This window comes from Bremia lactucae, linkage group LG13 (assembly GCF_004359215.1).
Source record: "Bremia lactucae strain SF5 linkage group LG13, whole genome shotgun sequence".
Taxonomy (NCBI): domain Eukaryota; phylum Oomycota; class Peronosporomycetes; order Peronosporales; family Peronosporaceae; genus Bremia; species Bremia lactucae.
The window spans coordinates 870,710-889,418 of NC_090622.1; the positions used below are offsets into that span (position 1 = coordinate 870,710).

General features: G+C 47.7%; 2 protein-coding genes across 2 annotated transcripts; both read left to right on the forward strand.

Annotated features, from left to right (window-relative positions):
• Window positions 1–2,264: 2,264 nt before the first annotated feature.
• Window positions 2,265–2,618, forward strand: CCR75_009619 (uncharacterized protein; the record flags this gene model as incomplete). The annotated part of the gene is made up of 1 exon (XM_067967658.1): window positions 2,265–2,618. The coding sequence occupies one exon, from the start codon at window positions 2,265–2,267 to the stop codon at window positions 2,616–2,618; it is 354 nt and encodes a 117-aa protein (XP_067818776.1).
• A 1,082-nt stretch (window positions 2,619–3,700) lies between these two features.
• On the forward strand, window positions 3,701–6,027 carry CCR75_009618 (uncharacterized protein; the record flags this gene model as incomplete). The annotated part of the gene is made up of 2 exons (XM_067967657.1): window positions 3,701–5,110; window positions 5,161–6,027. The coding sequence occupies 2 exons, from the start codon at window positions 3,701–3,703 to the stop codon at window positions 6,025–6,027; spliced, it is 2,277 nt and encodes a 758-aa protein (XP_067818777.1).
• Window positions 6,028–18,709: the final 12,682 nt, after the last annotated feature.

Here is an 18,709-nt window from a genome sequence, read left to right on the forward strand (position 1 = left end):
GTTTGGATGGGCAATAATGCCGCATCATCACTCCTCATGAGCTCGTTGTCCGCATCACTACTATGAGGTGACGGCAACGGTGTCGACTCATTGTAGTCGACAATGAGCGACGGATCAACATCCTCACTGTTAAAGTGGGATGGATCCTTTAGCCCTGTTAACGCGACAGCCGCAGTGGCTGTCGGCGTTCCGACTAAGGCATTAGACGCGGCCGGCGAATTAACGCGGCGCGTGCGCTTAGTGCGAGGTTGAGTGGGCGTCTTCGCAGACGACCCACCAACGTGGCCCCTTTTAGGTGGCATCTTGGGCGCCGTGTATGGAAACACGTGCGCTAGAGTGATCGAGTGAACTAGCGGCGCGTAAAGCTGCTCGCAGTTCCTCTCTCCTCTTTGACGACTTTAAAAATGTAGATTCGTTCTTAAAGAGAAGGATGGTGTAACGGGCTTAAGTTGCCCTAACGTTACACAGTCCCCGTTAAGTACACTTGGTGTTCTTAAGGGGATGGCCAATTACTAAATAATAGTAATTAGACCCAGCACTCGGGTGTGGTGCACATTTGTGACCAACCCTTGTGTATGTGATGCACATGGGTGCATTCACATTAGGATGGATGACGCCCAGCGTCATCCGTGATGACGGCTAGCGTAATCCGCTACGCGAGGTATCTAGAAAGAAATGCTCGCAATACATATTCAATGTTATCTAAGAGATAACATTTTAATTGGTAAAAACAGGTATTTGTATTTAATTCTATTTAATGTATATCAGTCTGAAAACTACTTCCTACTTGGTAAGTGCGCACGAGGAGACGGATTACCGCTTCCGTGACGACACTTAACCAGAGTACTTAGTTTGTTGGGTGAGGTCGCTTGCGCTCCCGCAACAACTACCTCACTGCACGCAAGAGAAGCAGGTTTAACCGCTTCTTCTGTGCTAGCGTGTGTGTCTAAGTAGAGCGTGGCCGCATTAGGACGTGCCCGCCTACAAAAAAATATGTACTAAAAGTCTTGTCTGTCTTTCTCATTGCGCGTGTCCAGCGCTGACTGGACCGCGGAAAAAGTAGATATAATGGTATATATCTACCAATGGATAAGCCTTTAGAATATTACTTTGTAAAGTAATATTCTCCAAATATTATTTACCTTTTAGATAATATATTAATCAACAACCTTTAAGTGCTAATTTCATGAAACGATACACCCCGTTACGTAATGTCTTATTGCATCAATATTACCCAATTTGGAAACTATAGGAACTATTTAAGTCAAAAGTAATAAAAATAATAATTTTGTATTTCTATTTCATTTCCTCTCAAAAGAAATAATATTAATTATTCCTCTTAAAGTAAATAATACTTATGTAACTGGACCGCGTGACAGTGCGCCGTTACAGGAAATCTAACGTTAAATTAGATTGTTCACATACCCTTTGAAATCAATGGTAAGCTTTTCTTTTCTGGCCATCAGCAACGCTTTCTAATCGTTTGGACGAGCTCCAACCAGCTGCGCAGGATCAAGTCAAGAAGAAACATTTTACATACCATCGATAAGTGTAATTTCTTCAACATTCAAAACCAACATTTTATCTTACTTAATCCTCAAGTTATTTTACTTGATCTTTGGCCAAATTTTCCATAGCTCATTTGCTTGTATTTACACCTGACTACGATTCTGTCGTTACTGTCTATCGTCGAAATAATGGTGCAATTTGTGGTCGTATCAAACCTCGACATCCTCATTTGCACGATCAACACATAGCTCCCCGACTTCAATCCAATTTTTGTCGTCACAGACATAAATTCATCTTGTGCGTTATGTGGTGTCAATGACGGTAAGCGCGCTATTTAGGTGCATGATGATAGGATCTGGTGTCGTTGGCCCCACATCAGAGGTACGAAATAACCACCGCAGGTGACTCTCTCAGCGTGCTTTTCACACAATTCGCGAAGCTATCTTGTACTCTATTAATGCCCAGCTGCAGTTGCTTACTGCGCGGACTGGCCCAAGGAGCTAATGGTCTCACACCGGCGACTAAGCTACGACGAGCAGGCTATCGCGTTAATTTTAAGGACTGCGTGTCCGAATGAGGATACACGACGCTATGAGCTCAGATGGCTGCGTCTATGCCGTCACGGGTAAGAGAGTCCATGCCGGGGCATCCGAAGTGATTGCGACGGAGGTGAGCAACGTCGCGGTTGGGGCAAATTCTGGTTACATGTCGGATTGCCAACTAAATACTTACTGACAAAGAAAGACGCGTTGTCAATGGCGTCCTCGGTCTATTTAAATCCAAAGGAGGCGACTGTTCTGGTCAAATGCAAAAACGTTTTTCGCTTAACCAAATCCTTCGGCAAAACCTCATCGACTCCCATCCGCACGTCACGAAACGATTTGTTTCGGGCAGCCATAGATGAAGATGACCTCATTCACAACTCTTGGGGAAGTTCCGAGCTACTCTCTCTTTTTGCTCGGCGCTCATCTGGTATTGCAAGAATCAGAAGCGCTTGCATCTCGCCGAAATCGCTCGATCTGTTCGCCAAATCGCGCCCGTACAAGAATCTTAAATTAAACAACTGCTTTCTACGAATTGTAGAGCAAAATTTATATCTGGAAAAGTGAAAAGCACAGCAACCTTATCAGGTTTGCCCGTTTCTCTCTGTCGTCGTGAGATGCGCTAAGCTAACGGAGGTGACGTGCATCACAATAATTTTAACTATTATGGTTGTAATGTGCTGGATGCAACTACCTCATGATCGCAGTCCGTGTAAAGAGCAATAGGTAGGTTAAAAAGGACAAAAATGTAGATTTATTCTAACGTAGTCGTTCGCCGAGAGTATATCCACAAATATCAACACTTGTGCTTCGAGTGACCACTGAAAGCGCCACAACCTTCGTTTTATGATACTGTGCCAAAGCCAGCTTTCAACCCGTCGTGATCCCGCCAAAAGACGACATTTATTTGGACGAGTTTAAAGTGATCGGGTGCCTAGTTTTGTGTAGTGGCGTATCGCAGCGGGTTGTCAAACGTGAGAACGTGGTCTGAGCTTTAATATTTGGATTCGCATCCAGCAATTTCTATCCTTTTCTATGACAAATTAGAAAGTGCTCTCTAGTTTAGATTGTTTGATTGCTGCCAGCACGAGAAAACGATTTCATGGATAGACGCTAATAACAACGAGCATTAACAAAAATGTCTCGCTTTTAAAACAAAGAAAAATCGGACTCCGAAGTAAGCGCGGTCGACGAATTCGCTTTATAGTAGAAAATCCAAGGGCCTGTTACCGCATGTTCATCTTATGCTGGGTAATAATACATTTTTTCTGGCGGTACCTACTTTTCGCATATTCCAAAAAATTCCTTGTTCTAAGGCGTCTATAGAAAATCAATTGGTGAACATATGGTCCGCGACAGGGGAAGCTAGCGGGAAAGGCTCAGCGCTACACGTGGTCTCGCACGCGCAAAAGATGGGGTGGGCATACGGAGTTGTAAAGGAGTACAGCAATTTTCTATGAGGATAAGCCTTGGATGCGTGAAAACGTATGCTTGTATGAATAGGAAGTCGCTAAAGCTCGTTATTAATATATTCATTTTCCAATTTCCTCTCGACTGCGAATAATTCTTCGTGTACCCGACAGGAGATTCCAGTCTAAGTTTCTGAGTCTTCTCAACAGTTTGCTTTTCATCAACAACAAACAACCACTATGAAGGTTTGTACAACCATTTTGTTAGCAGCCGTAGCTACCCAAGTCGTATTGGGTGGAGGAGGAGGCGGTATCTCATTTCCGAACGAAAATCCCTATACGCCAAGTGGCACGGGAAGTGGATCAAACCGTCAAAATGACGACCAAGACGGCATGAAAACGACTCCGCCGACATTACCATCTTCGCCATTATCAACGCCAATGCCAACAAATCCTGACTCGAATTCAACTCCCACGGGCAACAATAATCCCCCTACGCCTGACCAAACACCAAGTTCTCCCCCCAGTCCTCCGGTGGAAGTTCCTATGTCGAAAAACGACCCAAGTAATTCCCCAAACTTAGATGAGAACACCCCGTGTCCTACTCTGTCTTACAACTACCCGTCTCCGGGACCATCGGATAAACCTAAAGACGAAGCATCCTCGCCACCAACGCCTACTACTCCCACGGCTAATTCTCCCCCTGCGTCAACACCTCCTGCCCCTGATGGCAACCCAACGGAGTCTGGTCCTCCCAATCCTACTCAGCAGGATGACGACTCTTCTCAGAAACCGTCAGGCTCTCACACCGGAGAAAATATTCCTTCGACACCAGACGTTAAAAATCCTCCGATTAGCAGCCCTCCTGAGGAATCGCCTTCTGGTCCGAATGCCCCTCCGTCCGGTATCCCCCCTGTTGGAACGCCAAACCCAGAGGAGAACACTCCATGCCCTACTCTACCTTACAACTACCCGACTGAGGCGCCATCGGTCCCAACCAATCCCACGGCTACTATCTTCCCACCAGTAGATCCGAGCAATCCTGCTGGCAGCCCTCCACCCGGTGTCCCCTCTTCGTCCCCTCCGACCGGTCCATCACCTCCAGGTCAGTCTCCTCCAGGTCAGTCTCCTCCAGGTCAGTCCCCTCCAGGTCAATCCCCTCCAGGTCAATCCCCTCCAGGTCAATCCCCTCCAGGTCAATCCCCTCCGCCCGCAACCCCTCCCACTGGTCAATCCCCTCCGCCTGAGACCCCTCCGACCGCGAACGATCCGACCGCGACCCCTCCGACCGTTCCGACCGTTCCGTCCCCTCCAGGCTTAACTCCTCCAGGGCAATATCCTCCAGGTCAATCCCCTCCGGCCGCGACCCCTCCGACTGGACAATCCCCTCCGTCTGGGACCCCTCCGACCGCGAACGATCCGGCCGCGACCCCTCCGACCGGTCCGACCGTTCCATCCCCTCCAGGTCAATCCCCTCCGACTGGACAATCCCCTCCGTCTGGGACCCCTCCGACTGGAAACGCTCCGTCTGGGACCCCTCCGACCGCCATCGCTCCGACCTCGACCCCTCCGACTGGTCTATTTGCTCCAGGTCAGTCTCCTCCAGGTCAGTCCCCTCCAGGTCAGTCCCCTCCGGTCAGTCCCCTCCAGGTCAGTCCCCTCCAGGTCAGTCCCCTCCAGGTCAGTCCCCTCCAGGTCAGTCCCCTCCAGGTCAGTCCCCTCCAGGTCAGTCCCCTCCAGGTCAGTCCCCTCCAGGTCAATCCCCTCCGCCCGCGACCCCTCCCACTGGTGAATCCCCTCCGCCTGCGACCCCTCCGACCGCGAATGATCCGACCGCGACCCCTCCGAACTCTGATCACCCGGATATTAACACGCCGTGTCCCACTCTACCTTACAACTATCCTCCTTACGAGTCTCCTTCAAAGGAAGATGATCCTTCTGTAGACAACATTCCTACCACCGGCGGTGACGAAGATTCGAAACCACCTTCGACCGATAATGAGACTCCCTGTCCAACGCTCGCGTACAATTATCCAATGAGCACATCTTCTCCAAATCCCAATGGTGAGAGCGACACTCCCGGTACTCCCGTTCCTGGCAACAATGTTCCCATTCCGGATGCCCCCAAATCCAACGGCCCCGTTACAGAAGCCCCTGAACTTGGGGGCCCCTCCATGGAGGGCTCGAAAGACGAGGAAAAGCCAGTAACTCCAACAACCGATGGTCTCGCCACGGAGGCTCCAAAAATCGAGGGTCCCGTTACGGAGGCTCCAAAAATCGAGGGTCCCGTTACGGACGCTCCAAAACCCGAGGGTCCCGTCACGGAGGCTCCTAAAACCGATGGTTCCGCCACGGAGGCTCCAAAGACCGAGGGTCCCACCACGGATGCTCCAAAAATCGAGGGTCCCGCCACAGAGGCTCCAAAAGACCCTTTTGCGAAACCTCCTTCTGACAAAACCCCCGGTATCTCTCATCCTCCAACTTCGTATCACAAGTCCGGCCTTGTTTCGCCTGAAGGATCCGGTAACGATTACGTGCAACAACAATTGCGCTTCTTGCGTGCATAAGGATCTTTTTCCTTGACAAGGACCATTAGCCAGAGTTTTCAAGGCTGTGGCATTTCAATCGTTTTAGCCATGTCAAACTAAGCCGCGCAACACCTTTGTGGTCGCTGATAATACATACTGCGTTTAGCTCTTAAAATGCCATTCTCGTTGCTTACACGTTGTGAATTTCTTTGATCGTTCAATATTTGTCATCATCTAATTATTCTTCGCAACATGAATCTCAATTGTTTCAATATAAAGAAGCGTTTCTACAGATCTTAGAGCTATTCTAACAGTGACACCTTGTAATTCTCATGCTCGCTACAGCTGAAGATAGGCTGCTTACGTTTAGTTAGTTGATCTTAGTGCAATCGAAAGTTGGGTGGACAACCGGTACAGCCAAAGCAACAACGCAAAGCCTTTGTCAGTTAAAACGCCAAAGGCTCGTCATTTGTTTTTATAGCTGTCACGCTCTTCAGTTTACGCTATGTAATCCCGTCACACTCAATAGCACTTTGTGGAAACCGCGCAGATGTATCATGGATGGTTCGATACCCACGCGATTAAGAGTTAATTTGATTCTATTCTGAAACCACTGAAAGAGCAACCTTTATTTGAATATGGCCTTTAATGATTAATTAACCTTCCATACAACCGAGCATGAAGCATAGCCGTCGCTCCTTAAGTCAGAGGAAGAGTTAAAGACTTTATGAGTCACTCAAAACTAACGAAATAGCAAGTATAACAATTCAGCGAGTCGTAAAATGTAACTTGTGTTACCGTTACAAATATTGTTTTCTGTTGGAGAAATTATTAATATCATGTTCCTATAAGAGAAAACGATAGAGAAGTATAATATTATTAGGCCACTGCTACATGTACAAACTTATACTTAAAGAGTTTAGATAAATTGTCGCGACATAAATTTCTTTAGAAAAGCTTATTTTTGTAAAAATTAAAAAAAACAGGAATTTTGATGATTTATAATTCAAATAAGAATACACAGCATAGTAATTGCTAGTTATGCCACTCGAACCACCTCCCTCATTGACTATCGAGCCGTGAACGGAGCTGCTTCTCTTCGCTCGACGGCAACGTAAGTCAATAATTTCATGATACTATTTGAAGTCACCTGTGCGGATCGAGCAGTGTTTATCATAAGCGCATGTCGAACTATTATGGTCCGTCGTCTACAGTCTCTAGCTCTGGTTTGCCGCAGTACCGTACTGGATTGCGGACGAATTTCCATCGTACCGGGACTGAACTTGTAACGGGCTAAATTAGCCCTACTGTTACACAGTCCCCGATAAGTACACATGGTGTACTTAACGGGGATAATCAACCACTAAATTAACGTAATTAAACTCAGCACTCGGGCGTGGTGCACATTTGTGACTTACCCTTGTGTATGTGATGCACATGGGTGCATTCACATTAGGATGGTGGTGACGGCTAGCGTCATCCTTTACGCGAGGTATCTAGAAAGATGAGATACGCTCACAATACATATTAAGTGTTATCTATAGATATGACATGTTGATTGGTAAAAATAGGTATTTATATTTATTAAGATTAAACATAAATCAGTCTGAAAACTACTTCCTACTTGGTAAGTGCGCACGAGGAGCCGGCTTACTTCTCCCGTTACGCCACTTAATCAGAATACTTAGTCTGTTGGGTGAGGTCGCTAACGCGCCCACCACAACTACCTTACTGGACGCAAGAGAAGCTGGTTAAACTGCTTCCTCGCTGTGCTAGGGTGTGTATCTAAGTAGAGCGTGCCGCATAACGACATGCCCGCCTACACTTGGTAGCACTTGAAATCCTTCCCACGACCCGCATCTCTGCATGTGTACGTGAGGATGAGCCTCAATATTGATTGGGCTCATTACCCCACCTCTCCGAACATCATCGGGAGGTGGCAGGGCATATGGCGCAAGGACTTGGTGAACAAGCCCTGGCCAGGCTCCTGGCAAGGGCCATACTGCGGCGGAGTCCGTCACTCAGACTCACGATGAGCTGAGGCAAGAGCAGGCTCGGAGCGAGGCTCTCAACAGGACTGTTGAGATGCTCTCTGCCCGGCCGCATCAGCCGAGGCCCATTCGGATGGACCCGTCCAAGTTCGATGGAACTGCAGCGCACACGATTGTCCACTGGCTTTTAGCCGGGGAGCAATGTGGTGTCGCGCAGCTCTTCGCGGACGACAGCCGGATGGTGTCTTACGCTATGTCGCATCTGCGCGGTAAGGCTTCATCGTGGGCTTACTCGGTGCTTGTGGCGGACAGAAAGGCGTTCCCTTCATGGGCGGTCTTTAAAGAAAAGATTCGCGCCATGTGCCGAACAACGAAGTCTTGCTTCTGGTGCGCTTCTTTAAAGCGCGACAGGCGAAGCGACCTCTGCACGAGAATGTGCAAGAGATGCGCTCGCTGTCGGCGTCCATAACCGTAGGTCCGATTCCGGAGCACATTTAGGTGCCCACGTTCATGAACGGACTACGGCATGGCCCATCGCGACAGGCCCTTTTCAGAAAGGTGCCGTCGACGATGGAAGAGGCAATCCAAATTGCCTTAGTTGAGGAGTAATTCAACAACAGTGCCTCGGCGACAGCTTAATATAAGCCGTCAGCCGAGAGGACAGATGCCACTCCCATGGAGTTGGTCAATGCAGACGTGGTCTGTTATAAATGCGACAAGGCGGGCATATGATGGCTCGCTGCTATGCCAGGGTCTCTGGTGGGGCAAAGATGTCCAGCAAGAGGACTCCTACCCAAAGGGCGATGGCAAGAACCAGCGTGCGAAACGCATGAGTTCTGCATCGACCACTAAGGGGTCGGAAAATGCAGAAGCGCAGTACGGGCGGGATGCCATACTGACGCGGACTCTGAAGCTACCCCTAAGTTCAGAGGTGTGGAACAATGGGTAGCATAGACCCTGAGGTCTCGAAATTTCGGACGTCAACCCTGCTGGTCTATAGCGCTCATGTAAGAGGCTGTGACCAGGTGATGACTCTCCTAGTGGATTCGGGAGCATCACAAAATTTTGTGAAACTCGCGGTTCTAAGAAAGAGACCGGCTATATTTGAGTCGCTTTGCCAGGATGGCAAGCGAGAAGAGGCGACGTTCGTTTAGCGAACGGCGCGCTCATTAAGTCTGAAGGAGTTCAGGTAGAACTCGCCTTTAGCTTTAATGACTTCTCTTGTAAAGAGAAGTTCATAGTGCTAGGAATGGAGAGTCCGTATGACCTCATCCTAGGCATGCCATGGTTGGCATACTACCAACCATGGATAGACTGGCGTACACGAACAGTTGCGAACTTTACGCAGGACGCCGGAAAGGTTGTGCTCCAGGGAGAGGCGTATGCAACTGATGTCATGCCGAACACAGTTGAGGGTGCGTTGACGGGATGTCGAACGTCACCAATTCCTACCCAGCTCATGGAGACTGGGGTAGCCGAAAAGGACGATGACAAGTAGTCATGTGTCCGAATGTTCTGCACAGAGCCGAGAGCCTGTGGCAGTAGACGGCGAGGTGACTAAAGTCATGCATCGAATAAACCGGCACAGTGCCTAGAGCCTGGTGCGGCTGGAAGAAGTGCGTCAGCCAGGAGTGCAACGGCACCCGCTTCCCAGCAAAAGGTCGTGGTGACTCGAAGAACGATTACCCGACAGATTAGGACGATCTAAGGCACGTCTAAACGAGTGACCTTTGGATCAGTCTCTAATGAAGAAGACAGGCCTTCGATCGAGGTATTCGAGGCGTCAAAGACGAAAATGCGAAGGCAACCTCAGTTGAGGTGCTCCGGCAAGTCTTTAAATCTGCCAAGGAGATAGTAAATCCCCCGGAGATGTTGGAGGATATATTCCTTGTTGAATTTACGGAAGCAAAGATCCACGAAATAGTCACACAAGCTCCAAAAGAGAACTTGGTGGACTGTTGCTCGTCGTCCACAATGGACGAGAGCGTCCCAGAAACGGACAAAAAGAAATGGTTCACTGCTCAAGGCTGGGATGCACTGAGAGATAGTCCGTTCTTTGAGGTTCTGTAGAAACATTGCGATGTGTTCCCAGAAGAAGTTCCGAGCCGCCTACCAGCAGATAGCGGCATAGGGTACGAGAAAGACGTCGAATTTGGCAGCAAGTATTGTGTGACCAGGCAATGGCCGTTGCCGAAAGAACAAGCCGATTATATCAATGAGTTTTTTAACAAGCGAGCTAAGGCGGGACATGTGCGTGAGAGAAATCGCCTCACTGCAGCCAGACCTTTTGTATGCGTAAAGCCACAGGTGGATGGCGCGTGGTTCATGCTTACAATAAGCTGAGCACGGCGACTATACCGGCGCAAACGCCAATCCCGCGGAAAGATGTCTTGTTGAACTCCATGGGAAATTCAACTATCTTTTCCGCGTTGGATTTGAAGGATGGCTACTATCACGTACTCGTGAGAGAGTCCGATGTAGCCAAAAAGAAAGTAAGCACTCTAAGCGGTATGCTTTGGGAGTGGCTTGTGATGCCCCAAGGTTTGAAAAGCGCACCAGCGACATTCAACTGGGTGGTGGCTCACGTGATGCGTCAGCACCGTGCCTACGCGCCCCATTACTTCGACAATGTATTCGTGCATAATAGGCTGAAGACGGGCTAAGAGGAATTGAGTCGCACAAAATCCATTTCGACGCTGTATTGCAGACTTTGAAGGACGCCCAATTGTGCGCCAACTTCCAAAAGTGCGTCATAAGGGTCCCTGAGATACCTGTGCTAGGTTGAATCGTAGGTACACATGGCGTACGAGCAGACCCAGACAAGGTAAAATTGTTAATGGAATGGCCAGTCCCACGGCATGCGAAGGATTTGCGCCAATTTATGGGACTCGCTAATTACTTGCATACGTGTAGCAAGAATAACGCTGAGCAAACTAAAACATTTTTTGATCTCCTAAGAAACGGACACAGAATGGGTTTGGCTAAAAGAACAATAAGATGGGTTCACATCAGTGAAGCAGTCTCTTGTGGAGGCACCGATCTTGGCATTGCCTGACGCGGATAAGCCCTTTGGCGTCGTCTGCGATGCAAGTAATTTGCAATCGGCGGCGTGCAAATGCAGAAGGATGACGACGGCGTTGCCCGTGTCATCTCTTACCAGTCCCGGCTTCTAAAAAGCCGCGGAACTGAATTACCCTGTGCATGCAAAGAGCTATTTTCAATAAAGTATACTCATGTTTCAGTTTCGTGTGCACCTATTGGGCACCGAACTATATGTGGTTTATAGGGATCACGCATCACTGCGGACCGCAATAAACTCACCGCACCTCTTGCCTAGAATGACAGATGGCTATCATTCTTCTCTAAATTTAATTTCAAAGTTGAATACAAGCCGGGTAAGTCGAATATCTTGGCTGACGCTTTATCGCGCAGACAAGACTTCGAGGTAAGACACCAGGAAAGTGTGTCTAGTGCGAAAGCACAAATTCAGCCGTCAAGATTGGCAGCCATGAAGGCATACCACGTGACAAGCTCATTGGCCTTTGAAATAGAAGAGAGCTACAGTCAGGACGACCATTATCGCCTGCTGTTGGATCACTTTGGTGGACGAAAGGACGAAATGTGACCCTTCCGTTGCACCTGAAAGCTATTTTAGCTACAGTGATGGCCTGTTGTGGCATCAGCTGTATCCTTGTGATCCCTTGAGAATCTTTGTGCCTGATGACACAGGTATTAAGCTGATAGTCCTTCACGAGTCTCATGATGCGCCATCAAAAGGGCATGTGGGCCGTGAAAAGGCATTCTTACGAGTGTCAGAGGAATTTTGGTGGCGACACCTATGTAGATGGGTGGCCATCTATATTCGCTTATGCGAGCAGTGTCAGCACATATAGCCTGCATCGTCCAGCAGTGCGCCACTGAAGCCGCTACCGATTCCAACCAACTGTTGGAAGTCAGTAAGTCTAAACTTCATGTTTCGCATGTTGCCCGATCATAAGGGTCGGACGGGCTCGTCGTCTTTCTAGACAGACTGAGCAAAATTGTGCATTTAGCACCATGTAAGACATCGATCACAGGCAAGGAGGCAGCTCTCTTGTTCCTGGATCGTGTATACCGACGACACGGGATGGCGAAATGTGTTCGAACTGCTAAGTAGCAAGCCCCACATGTCGACCGCAGATCATCCCCAGACCGAAGGCCAAACAAAACGTGCCAATCGGGTCGTGGCGAATATCTTACGAGCTATGACAACTTCAATAAAATGAAGCAAGCAATTGTTTTTTGTGGAGTTCGCAATAAATAACAGTCCACGCTAGTACTGGTGACACACTATTTCTTATACATAGACTACGCCGTTCTCGGATGCCAGTCTCGTTTGTGCGCAGCCCGAGTCTTAGTGGGAAGGCCTTAACTATGCTCGGTGCGAAAGAAGTACATAGTTTCGTCCATATGACGATGACCATGAAGGTATCATCTCAAAGACAGATACTTGCCCTAGTGACCCTGTCAAATTGGCAGTAGTCAATAAAACTACGCCTTATGACCGACCTGTTGGCGGTATCATACACAAGTTTGATGCTAAAAGCGTGAGTAAGGTTCAACGCTTGGTGGATGAGCGACTAGCCATCACACGTAAAGTCCGTGTCGCAAATGCAAACGCACCGGACAAACAAAAAAATATGCGGACCGAAATGGTCGCAAAAATATTGAACGCTTTAGAGTGGGTGGCAAAGTACTATTAAGTTCTGCTACCCTACCCAAAAAAGCAATTTCTGTACTACATGGAGTTACTACGAAGTTGTTGCCGCGTTTAATTGGGCTCTTTACTAGGTAGAAGAGGATGGAGACCTTAATTATAGGCTCACCTTTCTCCCGTATATAAAGATGCATTCCGTATTTTACATGGGTCGTCTAAACGGTATGTAGACCCAAATGAGGTAACATACCCCGATCCGTCTAAGGAGACCGATGATGACGCCGACTGTGAGTCGAGCGTCGTTCGGGTCAGGGAGACGGAGACCGCGGAAAACTATCAGCCGACCGACTCCTCCCACCACGAGTAGGACTCGGAGAGTGAGGGAGATCACGCAAGTAACGCGGATCCCTCCTTATTATCTTACCCAGAAGGTCCAAGCGAGTTTTCAGGTGTTCATAACGCTGACGAACCTTCGCTCAGACATCATAAAGATCCGAGGTCAGTTGCAAGACTTGACTGTCGAGATTCACAATACGTCGTTTAGCACCGCTTGACGCCGGCGACTGAACGGAAGAAGGTAAGGCAGCCACGACTAGGATGGCGAGATCGCCGCTCCTATCAGGCGCCGCCTGCACTAATGGAGGCGGGTGGGAATCAACGCTTTCTTGTTAGTAGCTTGCTTGCCCACCGCTCCGTGGGGCAATGGTATCAGGTCCTCGTCCAATGGAGAGGTTACCCGAAGTGTGACGACTCTTGGGAACCGATCGATACCCTTCGTATTGATCTGCCCGACTTAATAATTGCCAATGAAAAGGAGCACCAGCTGCGCCTGCTGCCCTAGTCTCAAATGGACTAGCAAAAGCAGCGTTATGGGAAGCAATAGAGGGTACAGTACCGCCCCTAATTTCCTTCACACGCAAGCGGGAGAAATTTGTTGCGACCGCTGTTCCATCGCATCGGAATGCGGAAGAATGCGGTGCGTGAATTCCGCCTCGTGGTGGTCAACCGTTTCATCTTAACGCAACACAATTGGGATCGGGAAAATATGACTAAGCGATATTCTCTGAGCCTTCCATGGTTTAAAGACGCCATAATATTTATGAGCGTCTAGAAGGCCGCACTCTAAGAGCGACGCTCTTGGCCCGTTTAAACGAGGCCATTTTAAATGGAGAAGGTATCAGTGATATGCCACCTTCACATAGCGACGTTCAAACCGACTGGCTTTTGACACCGAATGAGCACGTTCAAGTGTCGTCGGCAGAGCTTTAGGCTAAAAATGCTTTATGTGAGAACCATTATGGATAATGGTCGGAGCATAAGGCGTTGTGGATTTACCCAACGAAAAAGCGGCTGCGCATTTATGGGCAGCGCTCTCGTTACCTGTCGCTGCGCTATCCAGCGCAGACGACGAGACATCATTCGTAATTGTTGCTGTTTCCATGTTGTGAGCCATGAGAGAAGTTTGGATGAGCAATAATGCGCCATCATCCTTCCTCATGAATTCGTTGTCCGCATCACTACTATGAGGTGACGGCAACGGTGTCGACTCATTGTAGTCGACAATGAGCGACGGATCAACATCCTCACTGTTAAAAAGAGGTGATTTCTTAAGCCCTGTTAACGCGACAGCAGCAGTAGCTGTCGGCGTTTCGACTAAGGCATTGGACGTCGCCGACGTGTTAACGCGGTGCGTGCGCTTAGTGCGAGGTTGAGCAGGTGTCTACGCAGACGACCCACCAACGTGGCCCTTTTAGGTGGCATATTTGGCACCGTGTATGGAAGCACAGGTCGCTAGAGGGACTGAGAGAGCTAACGGCATGTTAAGCAGCTCGCAGTTCCTCGCACCTCTTTGACGAATTAAAAATCTAAATTCGTTCTATAAGGGGGAGAATGGTGTAACAAACTAAATTTGCCGTAGTGTTACACAGTCCCCGTAAAGTACACTTGGTGTACTTAAGGGGATAATCAGTAAATTAGTAAAGTAATTAGACCCACTACTCGGGTGTGGTTCACACTTGTGACCAACCCTTGTGTATGTGATGCAAATAGGTGCATTCACATTAGAAGGGATGACGCCTTGCGTTATCCGTTACGCAAGGTATCTAGAAAGATATGCTCAATTAGATCTATCTAACTAAAAACTCTTTAAGTCTATAAGTCTTCTTCTGACTCAAGGAGCGACGTTTCTCCGCTACACCTGGAAGCACTCGTAGTCAATCTACGCCTAAGTCTACATAAGACTAAGCTTTCACTGAAATGGAAACATTTCCAGATCTTTCAGAGGCGCAACACATAGCGTATGACCAGCTCAAAGCTTTATTCGGGCTTCAACATATAGAGTCATTATGCCCCAGGGACCAGAGGTCCTGCATGCAAGGCTTGAAGTTTTCATGCAACATGAATCTTCTTTGATTTTGACAGACCTTGCGGCTTCTATGCCAACTCGGTACATCTCTGTACCTGATTCAAAGCCTAAGGCTTGCTTTTTAGTTGTCAATGTGAAGCCATTTGAGGAAAAGTGGGAGAAAATCTACCTTTTTGGATCAAGCAGATGCAAATGTCCATTTACTCTGCCTTTTCTTAACAGAACTACTATAGGTGGCTATGGCTAATTTTAAGCTCGGAGGTAGAGCGATGGAGTGGGCACTCCCGTGCAGCACGTCCACAAACGACGCTTTTTTTCCTCATGGCATTCACTGAAGTAGCAAATCACCGGCATGTTTGCACCGCCTGATCTGGTTTTTCGCATGCATCACGGCTCATAGCGACTCGATAGGGTAAACGAGCCCTAGGGGGATATGTCCTGGAGTTGAGAACTCTCATTGCATCTATGCATCAAGACCCGGTACAAGAAGCAATTGCCGAAACAATCTTTGTGGGGGGTCTCACTGAGGAAGTTGCTCAGACGAAATTATTCCAATCCCACCCTGCTACTTTGAAAAATGCAGTTACCATAGCGCTACGCGCTGAATTAGACTTTAAGTCTGCTCGTGCTAGCGCGCCTGGTTACCGTACAAGCTCTTCGACACATAAGTACCGTCTAATAGGCCGTAACCCATTGATCTAAGCCTTGTAAGAAAGGAGAAGAAGCACTTCAAGCTGTGGAACAGCATAAGAACATCCATAGATGTTATATGTGCAAAAGCACGAAACATTTACGCTGTAAATTAAGGGTCTCGATCTGAGACCAGCTCACGGGGTACCCATGAAGTCGAACTATCGTGTCAGCAAAGACACGAGCACAGCCTTTGTCTGTGATCGACTCCGGGACGGCACAAAAATATACCATCTTGCTAAAACGATCAACGAAAACGAGAATATAATAATTCTTTTGGTTGTCTTCGGGGAATCCGAAGACATCACCCATAGATACGGATTTTGCCAACACTCTGCCATAACAAGCAGAGGTTTTAATGGAGCACGGGACGAGGTACTGGGCTTTACCCGTTGACAAAATTTGCAAGCACGTACGTACCTGCGGACGAACTCACACTGGCGTGGCCAGTAAAAGGCGCGACTTATCATGAGATAAGTCTCCTCATGTACACGATGACCACTTTTTGGTGCATCGAGGGACTCATACATAATGCGTAATCGCAAATTTTTTGGGGTAGGGATGACGACACGAGGTGTGTCGCCAGCAATGGCTGTTTAATAAAACAAACCATTGCGTGTTCTATATAGATCTGTTGAGGATCGATACAATGTCAAAAATCTTTCTAGGATTATTGGAATGGATCTGTAAGGTAATCCATCAACCCTTTAAGAGCCTTATCTTCTTGATAAGCTTATCTAACGTCGTCAAGTAATGTTAACGACGGTACACTTATTGAGAAAACAGTGGTCTTATGCTCACTGTTGATTTGCGTAGCCTGTTCAAAATTGGGCCGGCGCGAAAAGGCATCAGCGACGACGTTAAGTCGTCTTGGTTTATACTTCACTCTCGCCATCCTTTGCGAGAGGTGCGAACTGTTTACAGCCGTGCGTAAAGACGCATGGTCCGTATTTACGATGAACGGTTTATCTCCCAAGAGATAGACCCTAAAATTAGCTACTTCATATTTCATGGTGAGGACAATGCGCTCTGCGCCGTCTATATCATATTGCATTTACGCACAACCGATTGCAAAATCGCTGGCGTCATAGACCACTAGCAATCGCCAGGATTGGGAATTCCAAACAAGCTTTGCTTAATGCCCTCAAAGGAACGCTGACAATCAGCGTTTCATGAACTTTTTACATTTTCTTGAATGTAGAAGAATTATGTATTGTCTTTTCGGCATGATAGCGGATGTACTTATGTAAGTACGCCGCTAAGCCGAGGAACTTTCGAAGTCCCTTTGAATCGGCTGGCACAGGCCATTCGGTGATTGCCTTCATATTTCGGATCAGGGCGCACACCTTCTTTACCCAAGATGCACCCAAGAAGTAGTATTTTGCTTGCAGCGAATATCCACTTCTTGTGATTTGCATAACTTTGTGCTTACGCATAAGTGTGAGATCTTTCGGACGTGAGTACGGCGTACTACAACGTCCGACTTTCTTTTATGGCTCTGCTACGAACGAAGACGTCATCAAAATAACTCGGTGCAAAATTCTGCACCGATCTCAACAGATTGATTACAGATCTTTGTTATCTCGCAGGGACATTACTTAGCCCCTGTGGGATAATCAGCCACTCTCGTAGCATTCCGCTTGGGGTGCTTACTTCTGTGAACGGGAGATCCTGTTTACGCATTGGGATCTGATAGAATCTATCCATCAGATCCATTGACGAAAAGATCGTACTTTTTGACATACCATCAATGATTATGTTTTTTCGTGGTATCGGTATTTGAGCCCGACCCGTTGCAGAGATCAAGTTATTGAACTCATGCACAATCCGCCACCCTCCTGTTGCTTTACGCACGCAGAAGGTCAGAGAGCTATGTGAGTGGGTTGACTTCCATAAATGGCCCGCTGCTAAGCAATCGGCAAAGAATTTGTCGATCGCTAATACTTGCTCATGAGGCAATGCCAACTGCTTCATGACACAGTATTTCGAACCGGGTATCAGGTCGATTTGTGTCTAGTAACCTTAATTCTCAGGCAACTCGCACTATTCTGATTCAGGGAAGACATCTTGTATAAAAGGTTTGTCTTCAAAGACTCCCAGGATTGGGATCTAAGACGTTCCATCCAAATCTTCTCATCGAGGACACTTTCGTTCATCGATGAGCTGCTGAGAATCCGTTCGTTCGCAGGAAATACTATTTGTAGCGGAGCTACCTCGCTCGTAAAGTCAGAGGAAGACTTTCAGACTCAGAGAGTCACTTAGTTTTATTGAACTAACGGGGTTTAGCAACTCAGGGAGTCGTACAAGCTATTAAAGCTTTAGGAATCCTAGTTCAAGGAATTCAGGGGCTCGTAGAACCAAGTGGCAACTCGCGCCCAAGAGGATATACCTTAGAAAGGCTTTCATTTCTTACAGATCGATGCGCAAGCCTTAGAAAGGCACTTAACGCTTTAAAATCAAAAGGGGAACTGACCTTTATGTAATCATTTGCATCTAACAACCTTACCCTAGCTAATTAAAATAGATTTTGGCCGCCAGATATTTATCTGGCGGCGACCACATTTATTACCCATAATAAATGGGATTAAAGTAACTAACTATTTTTAAATTAGATAAAAGGGTATTTTACCCATAAAGTAAATGTACCACAACAACGGTTCTCCAACCGATGTGTGCCTCATAACACCCCCATCAGACTGTTGACACCGAGTGACAATATTGGCTTCATTTTATCTTTGAGGTTGAAACCTAAACAGCTAACCGTTTGGTTGTGTTTTCGATTCCTTTGTCTAATGACAATCAAGCTTGAGTCACAGACTCTGAGCACCTTCCTCGACAATGAGGGAATGGTGGACTTTGAAAGTCACTCTCAATCAGAGGAGGAGGAAATAGAGCAGCGTTCGCTCACGCCTTCTCCTCCGGACGAACGTCGGCGAGCCCGAATCCGTTCCCAGAACGTGGTGCTGCAGATGTCTTAAC